The sequence below is a fragment of the Channa argus genome, chromosome 4 (assembly GCF_033026475.1).
Source record: "Channa argus isolate prfri chromosome 4, Channa argus male v1.0, whole genome shotgun sequence".
NCBI classification, from domain to species: domain Eukaryota; kingdom Metazoa; phylum Chordata; class Actinopteri; order Anabantiformes; family Channidae; genus Channa; species Channa argus.
In genome coordinates this window covers 5,371,970-5,390,036 of record NC_090200.1, presented here as the reverse complement: position 1 = coordinate 5,390,036, position 18,067 = coordinate 5,371,970, and the positions used below count along the sequence as shown (strand labels likewise).

Sequence of the window (18,067 nt, the reverse complement as noted above, 5' to 3'; positions counted from 1 at the left end):
AACAACTGCAACATAGTGGAGTAAAAGTCATTATTTTGTGTTATACCTGCCGACATTCATGTCTAGTGGATGAAAACTGATTCTTAACACATCTAACATATTGATTGACATGCAAAAAATCAGTGTTAAAACATTTTATTTTATTTTATTTTTTTAAACATTTTAAGATGCAAAATAAAACACTGCTCTTGCCTAGTGGCCTAGTCAAATGTCCTTATTTATGTTCATAGATGGAAAAACCATCCATCCATAATCTGTACCCACTTATCCTAATTGGGTCCATCTCAGAGCCAACACAGAGAGACAACCATTCACAGCTATGGACAATTTAGAATCACCAATTAACGTAACATGCATTGGACAGTGGGGGGAAACCAGAGTACTCAGAGGAAACCCACCCAAGCACCTTACGCAAAGGCCAGGGCAGCCCGGACCTTTGAAACTGTGAGGTGGCAGCACTAACTGCTCCACCACCGTGCTGCCTGACGGATGACGTAAAATAAGAAGAGACAAAGTCTCATTGGGAGGAGGACAGGGACACAGCTGTTTCACCACCTGTGGATTTGAATGTAAAATCTCTAGACTTGGTTAAAGGCCTTTTTTGTTCTTCAACTTACTTTTTTAAACACGAACTATAAAATCCCCCCAAAATTGATTCCACAAGGCCAGACCACCCTCTACTGGAGCCTCGATGTTGATCTGGACCCCTGACGTTGGAAATGCCTGGCCATCCAGCTTCTCCTGTTCTTCGATTTCCTCTCCAGCTTTTCAGCCACTCTTTTCTCCATGTCGTCCAACCTCAAGACCATCTCTCTCTCCTGCTCTGACCATTCGTGCTGTTTCCTGTTCAGCAGTTGATTGAGTCCTTCGACGGCTGTGACGAGGGAGGTCTTCTCCTCCTCCCACTGCGTAAAATAAACCTTCAGCTGCTCCTCTGCTTTCTTTTTGCTAGCTGTGATTCCTACATTGACTTTTTTCAGGTGTTCTACCTGGAACCTCTGTGCATTAGCCTCGTCTTTAATCGTCAGCAGTTTTTTTTGGAGCAGATAGACTTTTATTTCTGCCTGCTTCACATCGTTGGTCTTTTTGAAAAGCTCAGCTTCCAGGTCCTGGATTTTTCTCTTGTTATTTGCCTCTTCAGCAGCGAGTTTGTCTTTGAGCAGAGCTTCTTTTTCTTTCTGGTTTTTGCCAGCCTCCTCACAAAAGTTCTGCTGACCTCTTTCAACTCTCCTCTCTGTTGTCTTGTCCAACTGGTCCACCTGTTGTTCTTGGTCCTCGTGCGTTTTCAGGACCTGGGCCTTTGATTCAACGTTTTGCAGCTCCTCTCGAGCTTTCTCTTTCAGCTTCAGCAGAAGTTGTTCTTGCTGACCGACTTTTGACTGCGCCTCCTCCAAAACCGAGGTCTTTCTACGCAGCTCAGCCTCCAGTTCCAGGGCTGTTGTCTCCATTTTCACCCTGAGGACCACTTCAGCACTAAGTTTATCTTTGAGCTGCTGAATTTCAAACAGCAGAGCTGCTTTCTCCTTCTGATCATCGGACACCTTTTCAAAGAAGTTCTCCTGACCGTTTCCAACTTGCCACTCTGCTGTCTGCTCCAACTGCTCGGTTTGTTCCTCCTGGTCTTTGTGGGCTCTGATCCAGTGGTGTTTTGAAGAAGTTTTGTTCTTATAATGGCCATTTTTCACACACAGGGCTTGCTGCAGTAGCTCCAGATGGACTTTCTGAATTTGGCAGATGACCTTCTCCAAATCCTCAGCCTGTGCAGAGCAGGTGTTACAGGGAACGAGTTTAATTGCTTTCTTTAATAAAGTAACTTGCTCCTGCTGCAGCTTCACACTAAGGTCCATGATGCCCTTCTTTAAGACCTGGACCTTCTCACTGTGTTTCTGGTCACAATTTTCAGTACTATCAGCACTGGTCAGGAGTTTGGCTGTACAGACCTCCAGGTTTCTGGGAGCTTCCTGCAGCTCCCAGACCAGTTCTGATATGTCCATTTCCTCTGCTTGAAACCCATTTGCGGACTCGACAGTGCTCACATTGGCAGCAGTGTCGGCCATTTGCTCTGCCATGTCCGGTTTAGGGTTGAGGCTGGCGAGGTTCTCATCCGAGTCCTGATGGGCCTCTTCCAACTGGCTCGTCAGATCGCTGATGGTCCCCTTTGCAGCCATGAGTTGACAATCAGACTGTTGGCTTTCCTCTAACTTGTCTCTCAGACCAACCTTTGCTCTAATTGCCGTACTCAGGTAGTCCTCGGTAGAAAAGATGCACCCTGGGTTGCTGATTAAGGGCTGTGGTTCGTTCTGGTCCTGGGACTCCATCTGTCTTCTCTCTGGTTAATCGTTTACCACGATAAAAACAAAGTGTACTGTACTAAGTGTACTGATTTTACTGCGTAAAATCACATGAGTCAGGTGAAGTTTCCCATTACCTCACAGACTCCGTTCTCTATTGACGTCATCATAGAATGTGATGTCACAGTTCTGTTGCTATGGCTTTCATTCAGTCAGATTCCATTGTTTATTTTCAAATCTCAGCACCACTGATTGATTAATGACACATTAAAATATGTTACCTTATATGGAAAAAAGGTTGCTTTGATACATTTATGCATCAATTTGCCTCAGAAATAGAAATTATTTTTAAGCATAAGAAGTATTTGAGTTTTATTTGTTGTCAAATCTGCTACAAACTGTGTGTATTTGAACACATTTCAACTGATAATTTACTATTACACACTTTTAGAGTGTCTCCATAAAAATGGACATTTGGGAAAAACAGAAATCACGGACACTAAAACACTGATGACTGTTTAGTCCAGGCACTATTGGGCACAGATCGGAGCCTCTGAAGTTTCACTTGCTTCGTTAAAAGTCACAAAATACCACCGCAAGGAGCAAACTAAAATGTAAAAAAAAAACCTAAGCACTGACACATGAAAGGTACCAACAGAGGTGCAAAATGACAGAAATACATGCACGGAATACTTAAAAATGCATGAAAGATCCAACAAACAGACACCGAGTGAAAGAAAAAACACATAAAAATAACGTAATCAGACTCAAAACAAGTCTCTCTCCTCACGTCGCCTCCAATCATTTATCCAAGTCATTTGTTTCTACCTGATTGTCCTCCGCTCTGCTGTTATTTATGTGTTCCACAGATTGTTTAAGGCCATGGGAACAGATGGCGATTAATATGCATGGCCTCCAAATCCCCTGAATCTTAAAGAACTTTATTACCTTCGCCTGCCAAACTTTGACACCAGCATATGTTATGACTATAAACGACTACACAGATCAGTTCTATTTTTACACTATATATAGTATTTATTGTGTATTATTGTATTAAGGTCAACATCTGCTGCTGTCACACATTTTTCATGACACATGCTTTGCTTCACTACACCGTCCGTAAGCTGCTATTCATACTAATAAAACAGCAATTTCAACACAAGGATTATAAATGCACATCACTTCTCACATTACACAGTCCTGCACCACAGCTGCTCTCATAGTACTCCCTCCGTGCGCTTGCTCCTCCACACCACCAGTGCAGTCATGAGCAGGGTGATCAGTACTGGCACCGCGATGAACGGAGCGAGGATGCTGACGGGCGGGTCGTGGATGAGCCGGCCGTTGCGGGCGCAGTCGTGAAAGTAGGTGCGATGGATCTGCATGAAGAAGCGGTCCACAATTTTGTTGGGCCAGAAACAGTCCATCCTCACGGCCTCCTGAAAGGTGCAGTTTGTTAGTCCCCCGTACATCCTGCAGAGGGCGACAAAGCACAGTCACAGAGGAAAAGGTGGAATATTACTTAATTACTACTGTAAGACAAGCATACAGTATCATTACAGGTAGAATTCACGTGATAAACACATAAACCTTCCTTTGTCTTCATTTTTAAATGCTTGAATTGAATGTGATTGAATGATTGAAATCACACTGTCCTTAAAATGTCCTTTGAGTGAGACAGGACAGGGGATCCATGTTAGTAAGGGGGAAAAAGGCAAAGGAGGGTTTAGAATGACCACTGGGCATAACACAGCTAAATATAACTGCTAGATGGTAGAGGGCTCTGTGTGTGTGTGTGTGTTGGGGGGGGGGGCAGTGCATACCAGCAGGGTAACACCCTCAGTGCAGCATTGCACCATATCAGGAAACATTCTGCTTCCGGACTGTGTTTGACTGCTTAGCTGTGCCTGGAAAGCCTTGATATGTTTTGTGATGATGTGTTTCCTTATGGATGTCTACAGCAAGGTCCACGAAGAACCTGGGGGTCTTTGTTTCTCTTTGACATGAAAATGGTTTAGTACCTGTTGGGGCAGCTGTAAGACCTGGGACTAGGATTGGGTTTAGAGGTTAAAAGGTTTTTGCCTTTTATGGTTAAAGAGCAGCTTCACCCTCTTTCAACTTGCATCCTGTGGTTAAATCTTGGGGAGTACATGCATATGAATGGCACTGAATTTCTCTCTGTCTTCTGTGTGTTAAAATATCGATCTGCTTCTAGGTGAAAAACTCCTCCACATGACACCATCTGGAGGAGTTTTTCATTTCAGATGATCTGGTACTACGGGAGTTGAAGTCTCGGTCGACCTGCTCCTCCTCCAAAAACCGCCTCCTGGTTTACATCATCAGAACTGAAAATCTCTTCAAGATGACCAATTAAAATCCTCCTCCAGATGATGTCATCTGGAGTATCTTTTTAGCTAAATGGTAAATGGTCTGCACTTCAAAGCGGTTTACACTGCTTCTCACTCACCCATTCGAACGCACCATCACGCATACACTCGCTCACCGGTAGCAACTAAGCTGGGGCTCAGTGTCTTGCTCAAGGACACTTCAACACGTGACAGGAGGAGCCGGGGATCGTACCAGCAACTGCGAGATTGTTGGACGACCGCTCTACCTTCCTACGCCACAGTCGCTAGATGTTTAATATCTTCTGCATGCATGTTTTTCTTAAGCTACATCCATGATATAAAGTGAAAATTGGTGAAGTTGCCCTTTAAAGGTCACAGATATGGATAAGAAGTTGCTTCCTGATCTTTATTGACTCCCAATAAAACATAACAACAAAAGTTCCTATAGTACTTTCAGTTTTTGAGATATGTCCTGTCTAAGGGTTTTTCCTCCGTCATCTTTAAGGACCAACCCACAGGGGCTGTTTATTTTCTCTTGGAGAAGTACATGATCAGCAAAATAACTTGAGTGCACACAGCAGGGACAGTTATATTACTGCACTCAATTCAAATAACTCTTCCTCTGTCAAAAACTAATAAAAACAAACCATAATTTGTCTTAAACGGGTCCCAAAAGCAAAACAAAGCTAAAGATGAGACATGCTGTTGTATATTTGGATGCCGATACAGATATTGGAATGATACACTTTGATGTTCTTGAAGAAATTGCGGTAGCAATAAAGCCAAACTCTCATTTTGTGGCAACAATGTGTAAATAGCTTTACTGGAACTTATTAGAGACGTAACGGTGCAGTGGATCTAAAGTGTGGAGGCCTTTAATCCACAATGAAGCATGTTTGTTTTATTAAGAATTTCATATTTTTCCGCATGCACATTGTTGCGTATTTCTTAAAATGACGTTTAAATTACAGGCGGTAGTTGTGACAAATGTTATTTCCGCTCACAGAAGTTACTTAGTGAGGTTTTGGGAAAAAGAAAAAAAAAATCCTCTTGATGGCGTCAAACTATGTCGCCAGAAATGATGCAACTGCAAAAAGCTCTCTGTGCCTGTACACATTTCATTTTTTTTTATGATGAGTTACAACTGCACACTCAGATACAGACAAACACACACACACACACACTCTTGGAACACTACCACCAATTATGTGCTGGACCGAGAAGGGTCAGTGAGCCTGGAGGGAAATCACACTTTTGACAGTAGCTTCTCCTGTGGGAAGCTCCTTCTACTTTCCTGTCTTACTCATTCCCTGATTGGCTGTTTGGAAAAATGACTGCTCTGAGAGACTGTCTGACACACACACACACACACACACACAGTAATGCAACATTTACTTAGCCCACCCTTCACTACATGCCTCCATATGGAAAACATTCAGTGTATACACAGAACACACAACACAAATACATTTCAGTGTCTGGTTCACTCATATGAAAAAAGAAATGTTCACTTTGCATACTTGAAATATTAATTAATACCACCGTCATTTTTTCAGAATCTAATATTATATGCTGCCATCTAACACATTTTACACTGGCATCAGCTCTTTCAATCACGCCACACAATCCCAGCTTGTACCCATGCAGGTGAACTGTGGAGTTATTTCAACCTCACTTTTCCTTCCATCACTCTGCTGAGACCCTCAGGATTAACCTGCTTGCTCAATCCACACTTTTGAAGGTTCATCCATGTGTTTGTGCTCCCTTGAATGGAATGAAGCCATTCGTTAGGATGTTAGCCGTCCTTATCATAATTATACACATTTATGATTCAGTAGGGAACCGTTCACCTCATGGTAGGTTGAGTAGGTTCTTATCATGCATTGATAGGATGTTGCACCTGACTGTTGTTGTTGTGGCTACAAAATGAAGGCAGAGCTACAGTCTTCTTGTCTACGTTTGTGCACAAAAGAAAATTAGGTGAGAGAAAATGCAATGCACAAAAGACGAAACACGAGCTGCACAAGAGTAGTGGGTGGGTGAACTCACTCCACCGTGTCCGGCCAGCTGCACCACAGGCCTCGGCCCAGTCTTCCCAGGTCGAGTCTGAACTTAGCTAAGCAGTGGTCGTTGAGCGTCTTATTGTAGACGTCCGGGTCACAGCCAGACACTGACGGAAGAACGGGACCTGCAGAGCAAGTGCAAGACACAAATGCATTAATTAAGCTATAAATATTACTTAAGCTGATGGGAAGCGAGCGATCGTTTAGTGAGCCAAACTTACCGTCGTTGTAAAGGCACAAAAGGTTTGTATGAAGTGCAACAGAGGTTATCTGCTGTTCAAGTCCATATAATAAGGAATACATTGGTGCAACAAACAAGGTCGTATGCTAGCAGCGGTTATTCCTATTGGACCATTTCTTCCCTGTTAGGTGTTTTGCTAAGAAAAGATTTTAATTTGCAGTCGGAGTCCCAATCCCATTTGTTTACTTCAGAGACGTGTGTAAACAGCCCCTTAATGTGGAGGCAGACCGCAGACGTCCCGCAGGACTCGGAGCTGATTGTAACACCACTGAGCGGCAGAGCAGGAGAGGGAGCTTAAGCTGGCGTTAAAAAGGCCTGCGTGGAAACGAACAGGTTGTTGTTTCGATTGAGAAACACGGCGCGGCGCGGCCTGCGCCTGCCTGATAAGGGCCAACTGTGTGCCCATTATGTTTGCTCTGTCTCAGCCGGCTCTCAGAGGCTCTGAAACACTCAAAGGAAAAAACCCAATGTGTTGACACAGGGGTTTCAAAAGAGATGCTACTGAAAGAAGAATGTGAAAAATGGCCGTGGCCCTGCTGGCGGCGTAGCGTGCTGCTTCAAACAGGGGGGTTTGAGAAATTCTAATTAGGGGAAAATGCATGAAACACATACAAAAAGTCAAAATGTAAACGGCAATTTTGCAAGAATGAAGCGTCTATTAGCTTGTTTATCACCCACAGAGTAGAAAGTATGATACGTTTCACCTGTTTGTCTGTTTGTTGGCAACAGCCACTGGGAAAATCTGACATTCAAGTGTTCAAAGCTGCCTTCCAACTTGGCTGCCACCCAGCAATGCATTCACATTCCATTTACCAGGAAAATCCAGGCACTTCGTGACAGATGCTGCAGCGCTGCTATAGCTGGAGGTCTGTTCACTTACTGCCTTTGAGTTCCTCTACGTTTTTTTTTTTTGGGGGGGGGGGGAAACACCCACGGTCCATCTAACAGGAATCATACATCCTGCTCATTCTAGGACTCAATATTTATGGATTTTTAACAAGTGATGTTCACGTCAGACGATGCATTTAGCTCGAATGTCACTCATGTTTCGCCTGCCGCTGTGCTGCTCAGCATGAAGCACGACTTTTGATTCCCCTTTATCTGGGCGTCAAAGTGCAGCTCGTTAATCATGGGATTTTTTTTTTTTTAAGACTCCAACAGTTTGAAAAAAACCGTCTCCGACATGATTTCTATCTTCTTATCCTTTTACACTAACTGGCCTCATGTTGACCCTAGGAACTGCACTAAGCTGTGTAAAATAGACAGAATTACGATGGTTTGATGCCTTTGGGCAAACATATGTTGTGCGTTTGCATGTTTTGATGGCCTTTCTAAAAACCTGTTGATACGAAGCTGCCGACTGAAGCACCGGCTGTTTTTCAGAGGGATGTGCACTGCATGTAACACATAACTAGCCATGCGCTTCCTCACTGTGCAAGTAATTTAGACGTACTTGTGCTTTTTGCTTGACTATTCTCATTTCATGCTACTTTCAGCTTCGGCTTTACTTTAGGGTGTAATAGTAAATTAATGCTTTTAAAATTCCCTCTGACTTCCACATATTAAAATATTTCTCTGCTTCTAGCTGAGAGACTCCTCCAGATGACATCACCCGGTGGAGTTTTTCATCATCACGGGTTCAGATTATGTCACCTGGTGGAGTTTTGGAAAAGCAGGCTGAAGATAATAACAAGCATAAATGTGAACAGAATCTGAACTGAAGCTTCCCCCACGTGATGTCATCTGGAGGTGTTTTTCAGCTAAAGTAAAGTGATGCAAAAGAAGCAAGTTCAGTATATGAAGGTGTCTTTAATACGTTGCTTATAAAATGTATGAACTTGTGTTTTATTATTTACAGTGAAGGACTGGAATGATTCCCAAACTGTACCAGCCCCAATCCCTTTAAAGGTGCACTGTGTGGCAATATTGTACATATTTGTGCATTTAACAGTTTGAAATGTGTTATATCTCCAAAAACGATCAATGGGGCAATAAAAGAAACTGAATCCTAAATTGGATTGCACAGAAGCCAATATGTTTCCAACACACACACACACATTGATGGCAAGTTCTAATTTACCTTAGTCACTTATTTATGTGTTGTGAAATGTAATACTTTAACATTTGCAATATCCAAATATCCTTTCCCTAAAAAAAGTAGACGAGGAATTTAAGTTTAAGTCGTTCAGAAGAACTTTATGCCTCACTCACCTGCCACCAACAACACAAACCATGCTTTCAGAAAGGACACGCTCCCCACAGCCATGCTGATCCAAGACGTTTTGCACGCTCTGCTCACTCCCTGGAGATCAGCTGCACGTATCTCATTCTTCCTTCAGAATTCCAGCCAAAGCCACTGACTCACAATGTACAATGCAACGTCACAGACAAATGCGACCCCGATGTACAACGGTGCGCAGTCAACAAGACGGTGCCAACTGATTGTGCCTAACAGCCCCTTGACCTTCGCTTCACAGACGCCTACTCCTTCCCCCTCACCACAGCCCTAATCATAGAAGCTCTGCCTGTCATCTGATCCTCTTGTCCCAATGCTTGCAGCGTGAAGCTGCTCACAGGGGACGAAACAAAGTCAGACACCAAAATTAGTACCTGTCATAATGAACCACTGGGAGTCAGTACGAGAGAAAAGAAGCCGTTTTGCGAGATACGGCTTTGATTCACAGCAGGCTGTGCAAATATCAAAGCGTATGGGACTAGTAGAGATACAAAAAGCAAACTTGAAGGAGTAAGAGCTGTAAAAGTGGCCATAAATTCACACCACGTGTCCACCAGGTGCAGTGCTGCAGCACTGTGGTGGTCTGCGGGGAAATAATCGGAGAGATTAAAAGTCGGCAAGAAACTCTGATAAGGTCACTAAATTGAAACACCACGTCCCCGTAGGAGCAGTTTTATGTATTTGTTTGTCACTGTATGAATAAACATGAGCCCCAATGCTCACACACTCTGTTTTCCGCAGAACGTAATGGTCTGTGTCACATCTTCTCCGTTACTCAGTTCATTTTTGTTACAATGTATACATTAAGGCATTGTTCATTTCGGGGGGTGGGGGGGTGGGTCATTTTCAAAAGGCCCATGTTCATCTCCTGCAGCTCAGTAATGCCACAAATTGGAGATGTTTGTACTGGAACAGAGTGATGCTCATTAGTAGTCTCAAGATTGCTCTGCATTGTGCTGTCACCCAGTGTGACTGTCTGTGCTGTGTGTGTGTGTGTGTGTGTGTGTGTGTGTGTGTGTGTGTGTGTGTGTGTGTGTGTGTGTGTGTGTGTGTGTGTGCGAGAGAATAATCCCATAACTGAAAAGAGTGTTGTTGTCTATTGTGTTGTATCTCCTTTAAAGTAAGGTGCAGACTGAGTTTCTTTCACTAAAGCTTATATATTTGTTAGACTTCAGCACAATAAACTGGAGACATGTTTCAATAAATGCACACAAACCCTTAAAATATGACTTTAGGCACTGTCCAAAAAAAGGCTGCACACAAACTGTATGTTCCATTTTTATATTCTATAAAAACAAAAGCCCCATCATTAACATTTTATTTGAAATTTTTCTCTCGAGTAAGAGAAAAAGTGCAACAAACTTCCCTTTATATTAAAAAAAAAAAAACCTATAATAAAAGAATTGAACCATAGTTTTCATAATTAATAACTAAACAGGCAATTGCATGTGTGGAAAATTCGTCAGGGATGGAAAAAGGTTATTAAGGTACTCACGAGCTCTGCAAATAAAAATACAAGAAAAAATAATAAATACATAACTGAGCCTTTTATTCATAACACAAGTAATTTTCATACACTCCCTCGGCTGTTTTGTAGACATGAATGGGGATAATTAGGCGTTTTGGATTCCTATAATTATGACCCTGTGTGTGATTGCCAGCTCCACAAAGAAACGCTCAGACTTGAGTAATTCTCCATGAAGTCCCCTAGAGAGCAGCAGAGGACACTAAATGAACCTCGTCCTGGACTCTGGGGATGTAAGAGGGATCATTTTTGCACCCTTGCTGCCCAAGCTGGGGAGTAATTGCGTAATAGAGCCACTTATGCTCGAGATTTCACCTGACATGGATCACAAATCACAAGGCTTTTTTGTCCTTTCGCGGTCTCACATTAGTCCACAAACGGAGCCGGAGAGCAGAGAGTCGGGGGTCCGCAGGCTTGTAAAATGAGGGGACCCTGCAAATGGTTTATAGCTGGAGTCACTCTCTTCACCGCTGCCCCTTTAGGCTGGCATCATCAAATTTTATAGGCTGTGGCTTAGTGGAGGATATTTGCAGACGGTCTCTCTGCTGACAGGTAACTTTTCTAAGTCAACACGTGCTGGAAATGACTGTAACTAATGGTGAAAATGCTCATACAAGAATTGAGCCTATAGGAGCTACTGTTTCCATTGTATGATCCCAAATATTTGTTTATTTCTGTGTTGATGGAAAAGGCCCACAGGTAGCAATTTGGACTTCACGCCACCCAGCAGGAAACCAAAACAAAATCTGCTCCTGACAGGTGCGTAATGTGGACTAACAGCCAATCAGGACTGGTCATGAGAGAGGTGGGCGGAAATCCAAAGAAGACACAATTGCCCTAATCTTGCTTAGATAACCGGTTTAATAGGCGGAAGGAGGTGTCAGTCACACCGAGGAGGCGTGTTCAGACGTCCTCCCCTCCTCCTCCATCTGAACACACTCAGCCCCCCTTCGCCCCCCCAAGCCACCGGCGCTATGACAGTGTGAGGAGTAAATGGCTCAGACTATCCGCGGTGGAAACCGACCTAAACACTGGTCTGGGAACCGATAAACAAACACACCAGAGCGCGCTGCGTAAAAGCTCTCCACGGCGCTGCTTCTGGGTGCGCACGGAAACTGTCAGTTATCCAAGAAGCCAACTAGACTCGGACGTCCTCCTGGTTGTGTATTTGTGTTTGTGTGTGTGCGCGAACAACGAGGATATTTCAATTGGACATGTAAGTTACGGGAGTTATCAAGACACGCCGCCTTTTTGAAGATGAAGTTCCCCGCTTGCGTCCTCTTCACTTTGCTGATGATCCGATCGAGTGCAGCACAGTCAGGTGAGTGCTTGAATGGGCCTGGGTCAGACTTTAAAAGCCAGAAAGAAGTGAGGGTCCAGATACCCCGAAACCCACCTTTCAATCCGTCCCAACCCTTTTACATATGGGCGGAATTTAATGCTGCATGATGAATGGGCGTAATAGTTTAACGCCTTTATCGGCAGCTCTTTGTGTCACAAGTGACACAAAGTTGATGCAACTTCACGTCCAGCCACGTTGACGCTGCTTTCGATCGTCGCCCCGAGATTCACTCACACCTGCAGTAAACTGGGGGATTCAGCTCCCCGTGCCTCGGGGAGCCTGTGGGGCTCTGCGTAAAAGCCTCTCCAAAGTACTTTCCGCATATTTGCTGCTTTTGCATCCGTATCCAAATTTTTAAGCTTCTCACAGACCAAAGAAAGAAAAAAAAAAACACACGTTTGAGCTTCTGCTTTAATCAAAATGTGTCGTGTCGGCGCTGCTCCTGTGTTCCCAGTGCTCGGTGCTTTCACAGTGCCCCCCCAAACATGAGCGAATGCGCCATGGCTTACATTTAACTCCCATAAGCGAACGCTGATGGACCGAAGACCGCCGCTATGTCTTTGCACAAATGTATATGAGCTGAGCTCGGGCTGCACCAGTGGCACAGTTTTTATTCCTTACTGTCTTTGAATAATTTAGATGGAGCAGAAATACTGAGGGCTGTACACGGAGTGAGAAAACCTCTCACTTTCATCATTAGGACCCCTGTAGTGTCAGTCTCCGGACCAGAAATCACTTTAATGTTTCTGCAGCATCGATACAAACGCGTTTCATGCGTCCATGACATCCAGTAGTCAAATTATAGTGAAGTCACAGTGTGTGTGTGTGTGTGTGTGTGTGTGTTTTTCTCTTTTGGCATCTCTGCAGGAGATTTGCTGATACTTCTGCTGTGCAACCACTTGCTGTGTGATGTTTTGTTCATAAAGCAGGGATTGCCACAAATTTTTAACTGCATTCTCTCTCTCTCTCTCTCTCTCTCTCTCTTGTTTTATCCCAGCAAATAATTATTTGATGCTTTGAAGTTGAGAAAAGGTGCTGGTGAACTTTTTTTCAATCAGCCTTTTGTTCTCAGAGGTACAGATCAGCGAAGACTTTAACGTGATCCAGTGTTTAGCTTATGTTTGGAGTTCGGTGTGAGAGCTGCTCTGGAACAATCCAAGATGCACTCGGCTTATTTGCGCAGTAATATTTTATGTTTCCTTCTGGGTGGATGCACAGTTCATGATGCCAGAATCTTGCTTTCCTAATAGATAATTAAGCTTTGGCAAGCAACTGGGACAACACAAACAAAAACGCACTCCAGAACTGTGAGCATAGAGGGGAGGGGAGGGGGGGGGGGGGGGTTGGGATGGGATTCCTTGATGGTTTGCTCTGGCCTCCAAGGGTAGGTTGAATTTTGGCTTGATCCCTGGTGGTTTGTGGTTCACAGACACACACACACACAAACTCTCGCTGGCTCGGGGCCGTGGGTCTCGCATGGATGGCGTGAATGCTTCTTAGCAGACAGGAGTGGATGGCTGCATGGACGGATGAATAGGGGAGAGAAGTGGCACCCTCACGGGCTTATTTATTCTCCATGCATACGCTCTCATCCAAGATATTTGTGATGCAAATTGTGCCTGAGAATCTCAGCCGTGCCTCTTGGGGAAGTTCATTGAGTGCTGGTGTTAGTGGGCGTACACTGAGCTGATGTTTGTGGTCTCTCTTTCACTTAACCTCCGTATTGTAGTTTTTTTTTATGAGGAAAAGCCAACACCGGCTGTCAATCATATTTAAAGCGACTACACACTGAAGTAAGTCAAGGTTAGCGGCTGTCTTTTTACATGCTGATTGAATCTGTCTGCTCCTGCTGGGAGACAAATGTCTGCAGCAGCCCTGCCAGTCAGTCGAGCAGCCGTACACTAAAAGCCCGCGTGTTTGCGCGAGGACGTGCTGCACGGTACGAGGACACGGGCGCCAAACATGGAGGTGTTCACGCCGCGAGCCGCTTGATTGATGTTTCGCCCTATTCTGACTGACTGTCGGCGGAGTGTGCGGCGGGGGTGGGGGGGGTCTCTCAGTGTTGGTGTAGAGGCCCGGCTTTCCGCAAACTCACATTAATCTTCATTTTCTTTGGCCGTTGGTTTAAACGTTAACAAAAACTCAGTTTAAATGACAGATTCTCCCATCTTTTTTTGGGGGGGGGGGGGGGGGGGGGGGGGGGGCTGGGACGAGCATCAAAACAGTTTCCTTATGATTGTTTGTCTCAGGCCGTTTATTGTAATTGTACAGAAGTTGTCTGTCTTCTTGTGTGTTTTTAGTCCTTTGTTTTCTGTTTTTTTGCATCTGTTTCTCGTTGCTTTTTGGCCATTTTACGCTTATTTTTTAAAAAAAACGAATTAGGTCATTGTTTATTATTTTTGTGATGTTCTACTTCGTGGTCAAAAAACTGGGCGGAGGCTGTGGTCCATGGGCACCCTGACCTTCCGGGTCCCCAGAGGCCCATTCAGTAATCCATTCCCCGACTGCATTCAAATACATTTGGCAAATGACAACAAGGGATAATATTTTAACGAGGTTTAGAAATTCACAGAGGAGGATTAGAAGAAGCTCTTTACTCAGTAAGTGGACCTTAAGCTCAGGTTTGTTTGTTTTTTTTTTTTATCACATTATGGTTTCCAAGCCCTTGAATGAACCCGCGGCCCCATTCCTTGCAGTGGTGATGGGTTTTAGTCATTATTAGTCAACTTTAGTCCATTTTCTTTTATCACCCTGGTTTTCAGGAGTCGGTTTCATTTATTCTTTTGCTCTTACGGATCAAAGTGCTGCTTCCTTCCTTCCTTCCTCCCAAAATTTCCCTCCAAACTTTCTGAGAGAATCCTTTGGTCTTTAAATTCCCACCTTTTCCACCTGTTAAATGAAGCAGTCATTTCCTCGTCCTCTGTTTGTCTGCTGAAACAAACGGCACGAAGCATTTTAATCGTCCCCAGTTCTTGAGTGTGTGTGTGTTTGGGTGACATTTAAAGACGAGCTCTCCTGTGAAATGGCTGTGTGTGTGTTTCTGTGTGTGTGTGTGTGTGTGTGTGTGTGTGTGTGTGTGTTGGGGGGGGGCTGGAAAAGAACCTGCTGAATGCCAGTATCAAATTACTGGGCGTCCATCAGCTGGCACGCACAGAGCTGCGGAGCTGGCCGAAGCTTTGTAGAGGACTGGCGGAAATGAGAATTTATTACAAGCTAATTAAGCTTTTTTTTTTTTTTTTTTTTTTTTTTTGATAGGATCAGTCTAGACTGCGAGCCCTTTATTTGACAGCATGAGAGATGGGGGTGGTGGTGAAGGAATTCAATCTTGCTCTAAATTAGTCAACATTATTATCATAACTTGGTATCTGCCAGCTACTCGCTGGATGTTAGTCAAATATGCTGCGGTGGTTTCTGTGGGGCTGATGGAGATCGGGGTGGTAAAGGAACCTGAAAGGGTAGGGGTGAGGGTGGGGGTGTAAAATATGGACATTTGGACAATGGGATAGTAATTGCATTTCAGTCAGGGTGACATTGAGGTGTGGGCTGTTATTTGCTTCCTCTGTCACCATTGGACCGTCTCAGCCGGCCTGTAAGCGAAGCCCTGACGTGTGGGGTGGTGCGGTGGAGGCGGTGGAATGCTTCTTCCAAGGTCTGAGACAGCAGTACAGTACCTCTCGTGGCAATCCTCATCTGAATCCGAGCTCTGATGATTATCTGCACGGGCCGGCCCAAAACAAAGCTGACGCTGTTCTCTGTCTCCGTCTGCTGCTCCTCTCTCTCTCGTTCCCCGGCATCCGAACGCGGCGGCGTCACGAGCTCGTCTGCCTGACATTTAGTGTGGCCCGCCCAAGCTGTACAGAGGGGCTTTTGTGAACTGCCCAAATATTTACATGCGGAATCACAAATGCATGAGGGGGGGGGGGTCCAAAAAAAGGCAGCTTTATTGGCCTTTGTAATCATCTCGACGCTTCCTGGTTGTGTTTGTGTGCGTTTGGCCGGACAGACTTTTGAACCCCCCGTGTCTTTGCTGCCTAATGATGAGCAGTGTTGGCTTCGGTGGTGCAGAGACCTCGGGTGCCAACTCCTAGTGTGAGTTAGATTGGCCAGTCGGAGGCTGGAAGCCTGGCACAGATGTCCCCCCCCCCTTTCTTTCAAGAGGCCTAAGATCCCACACACACAGAAAAGCCAGCTGACCAGTACACAGGGCTTTACTGTAAACACGCTCTACTTCCTGGTGTTTTCCTCTGCATCTTGCTTTCTCATTCAGTTATTCGCACCCACTCTCAGGCATGCGAGTCCATGAAGGTGAAGGCCCCGCAGAACTCTTGAATCTAGCCTCTATGCTTGGTGGTTCTGAATTCTCATTCTCACACACACACACAGCTCAGCAAAAGAAAGGACAGGATGGACAGAGGAATCTTTTTTTTTTTTTTTTTTTTTCTTTTTCCTCTTCAGTTTCTTCTAGACCACTGGAGGGTTTGTTCGGCCCGCCACTTGTAATTCCACTCAGAGACAAATGCCTCCATCCTGTGTCTGAGGAGCTTCCTACACACACTCACAGCACACACACACACACACAGGCATTGGAAGCACACACAGTCACACACACTCCAGTGCGAGTTAGCTCAAACTACTTCTGACTTTCTCTTCTCATACTTTTATTTTATTAGCTCTCTTCTTTTTTTTTTCCACATTTATTATCATGTTTCCTTATCTCTGCCTCCACACACACACACGTAGACACACACACCTTGTCTCCCTCCTGTTCTCATCCATTAACATCTCTCATTGTGTTCCTATTTTATTTCCCTGCCCTCTTTCATTTGTCTTTCACTGCCTCTGCTTTCCCCCTTTTTAACAGCTTTTTCTTTTCTTCTCTATTGGCATTCCCTCTTTCCCTTCCACCCTCCTCCACACAACCACAAACACACACACACACACCCTCTGTCTTTCATTAGCCGCGTGTGTGTGAGGCTGTCACTGAGCACACACGGAGAATTGAAAACAGCTCATTTCTCCCCCCTTTAATTACGGCACCCAATTTGTTTCATGGACAACACACTGTCGGCACCTCCTGCATACACCACTCAAACTGTCATCTACATGGTCGCATGCATGTTTCTATCTTTGTGTGTGTGTGCGTGTGTGTGTGTGTGTGTGCCGCATCCAATAGCACAACAGGGAGAATTTGGATGCTGATTTTATGTCAAGTCTTTTATGTCAAGTCTAAGTGTGTTTTATATGTGAAAATAAAACCTCATGGCTTTTGAAGGATGTTAGAGAATCAAATAAAGATTCATTATCTTGATGTTTCATTGTTGAACATTTGTAGCTCAAAAGTGAGATTTGTTGCACAAGTCTCAAAGTATGGAGCTTTAAAGCTGCACCAACGGCAAGGGATGACGTCTAAATGAAGCGGAATCGTTGTACATTTAAAGGGCGACTTCACCGATTTCCAACTTGCTTTCTATGGGTTTAGATTAGAGTGTAAATGTATTTCTCTGCTTCTAGCTAAAAAAACTCCTCCAGGTGACATCACCCGGAGGACTGTGAGCGACAAGATGACATAATCTGAACGGAAGGTTCCTGCGAGTGATGTCCTCGGGAGGCGTTTTTTAATGAAGGGAAGTCAGAGGTGACATTTTTTGCAGGACATCTTAAAAACCGACTGAAAGTTTGTGTAATGATGTTTAACTGGCAGGCAGAATAGAAAGAATGAGATTTTAATGTTCATAATAATAATTTGGTTAAAGAATAAAAACAAATATCAGTTGCCATAAATTTGCTGAGGCCTGACTGTGCATCATAATAATAGTAATAGTTATTCTCTCCTAAACCCGCAGGATTTAGCTAATAAGCTAACATGCTAGTTGGTCAGCGGGTTCGAATAAAATGGGAGGTTTTTGGCAGCGAGGGCATCCGGCATTAAAAAAAAAAAACTGGGGACATGTTCCGCGGTGGCGCCCCCTGGAGGGACAAGCCGAAAGCTGCGGATCTTTATGTGTGTGTGATAAAGTGGCG

The 18,067-nt window shown here is 44.4% G+C and overlaps 3 protein-coding genes across 5 annotated transcripts in view; 1 reads left to right on the top strand and 2 right to left on the bottom strand.

The window, feature by feature from the left end:
- Positions 1-677: 677 nt before the first annotated feature.
- LOC137125133 (paramyosin-like) lies at positions 678-2,318 on the bottom strand. The gene has a single exon (XM_067500126.1). It carries the CDS (start codon positions 2,316-2,318, stop codon positions 678-680), a length of 1,641 nt encoding a protein of 546 aa, XP_067356227.1.
- Positions 2,319-3,052: 734 nt separating this feature from the next.
- On the bottom strand, positions 3,053-9,464 carry LOC137126238 (receptor activity-modifying protein 1-like). The gene is made up of 3 exons (XM_067502783.1): positions 9,155-9,464; positions 6,689-6,827; positions 3,053-3,764 (listed from the first exon to the last, which is right to left on the bottom strand). The coding sequence occupies exons 1-3, from the start codon at positions 9,207-9,209 to the stop codon at positions 3,509-3,511; spliced, it is 450 nt and encodes a 149-aa protein (XP_067358884.1). The 5' UTR covers positions 9,210-9,464; the 3' UTR covers positions 3,053-3,508.
- A 1,429-nt stretch (positions 9,465-10,893) lies between these two features.
- LOC137125707 (receptor tyrosine-protein kinase erbB-4-like) overlaps positions 10,894-18,067 on the top strand; it is a 207,808-nt gene continuing 200,634 nt past the window's right edge. For all 3 annotated transcript variants that reach the window (XM_067501591.1, XM_067501592.1, XM_067501590.1), the window contains exon 1: positions 10,894-12,025. In XM_067501591.1, the coding sequence (XP_067357692.1) occupies positions 11,962-12,025 (64 nt within the window). In that variant the 5' untranslated portion in view covers positions 10,894-11,961. The remainder of the gene's footprint in view (positions 12,026-18,067) is intronic.

Excerpts from the sequence above, each read along its gene's own strand:
- LOC137125133 (XM_067500126.1), bottom strand. The coding sequence starts at position 2,318 with ATGGAGTCCCAGGACCAGAACGAACCACAGCCCTTAATCAGCAACCCA.
- LOC137126238 (XM_067502783.1), bottom strand. The coding sequence starts at position 9,209 with ATGGCTGTGGGGAGCGTGTCCTTTCTGAAAGCATGGTTTGTGTTGTTG. Across the intron at positions 6,828-9,154 it reads GTTTGTGTTGTTGGTGGCAG|GTCCCGTTCTTCCGTCAGTG; the intron begins GTGAGTGAGGCA and ends CTTGCTCTGCAG. Across the intron at positions 3,765-6,688 it reads AGCTGGCCGGACACGGTGGA|GATGTACGGGGGACTAACAA; the intron begins GTGAGTTCACCC and ends CGCCCTCTGCAG.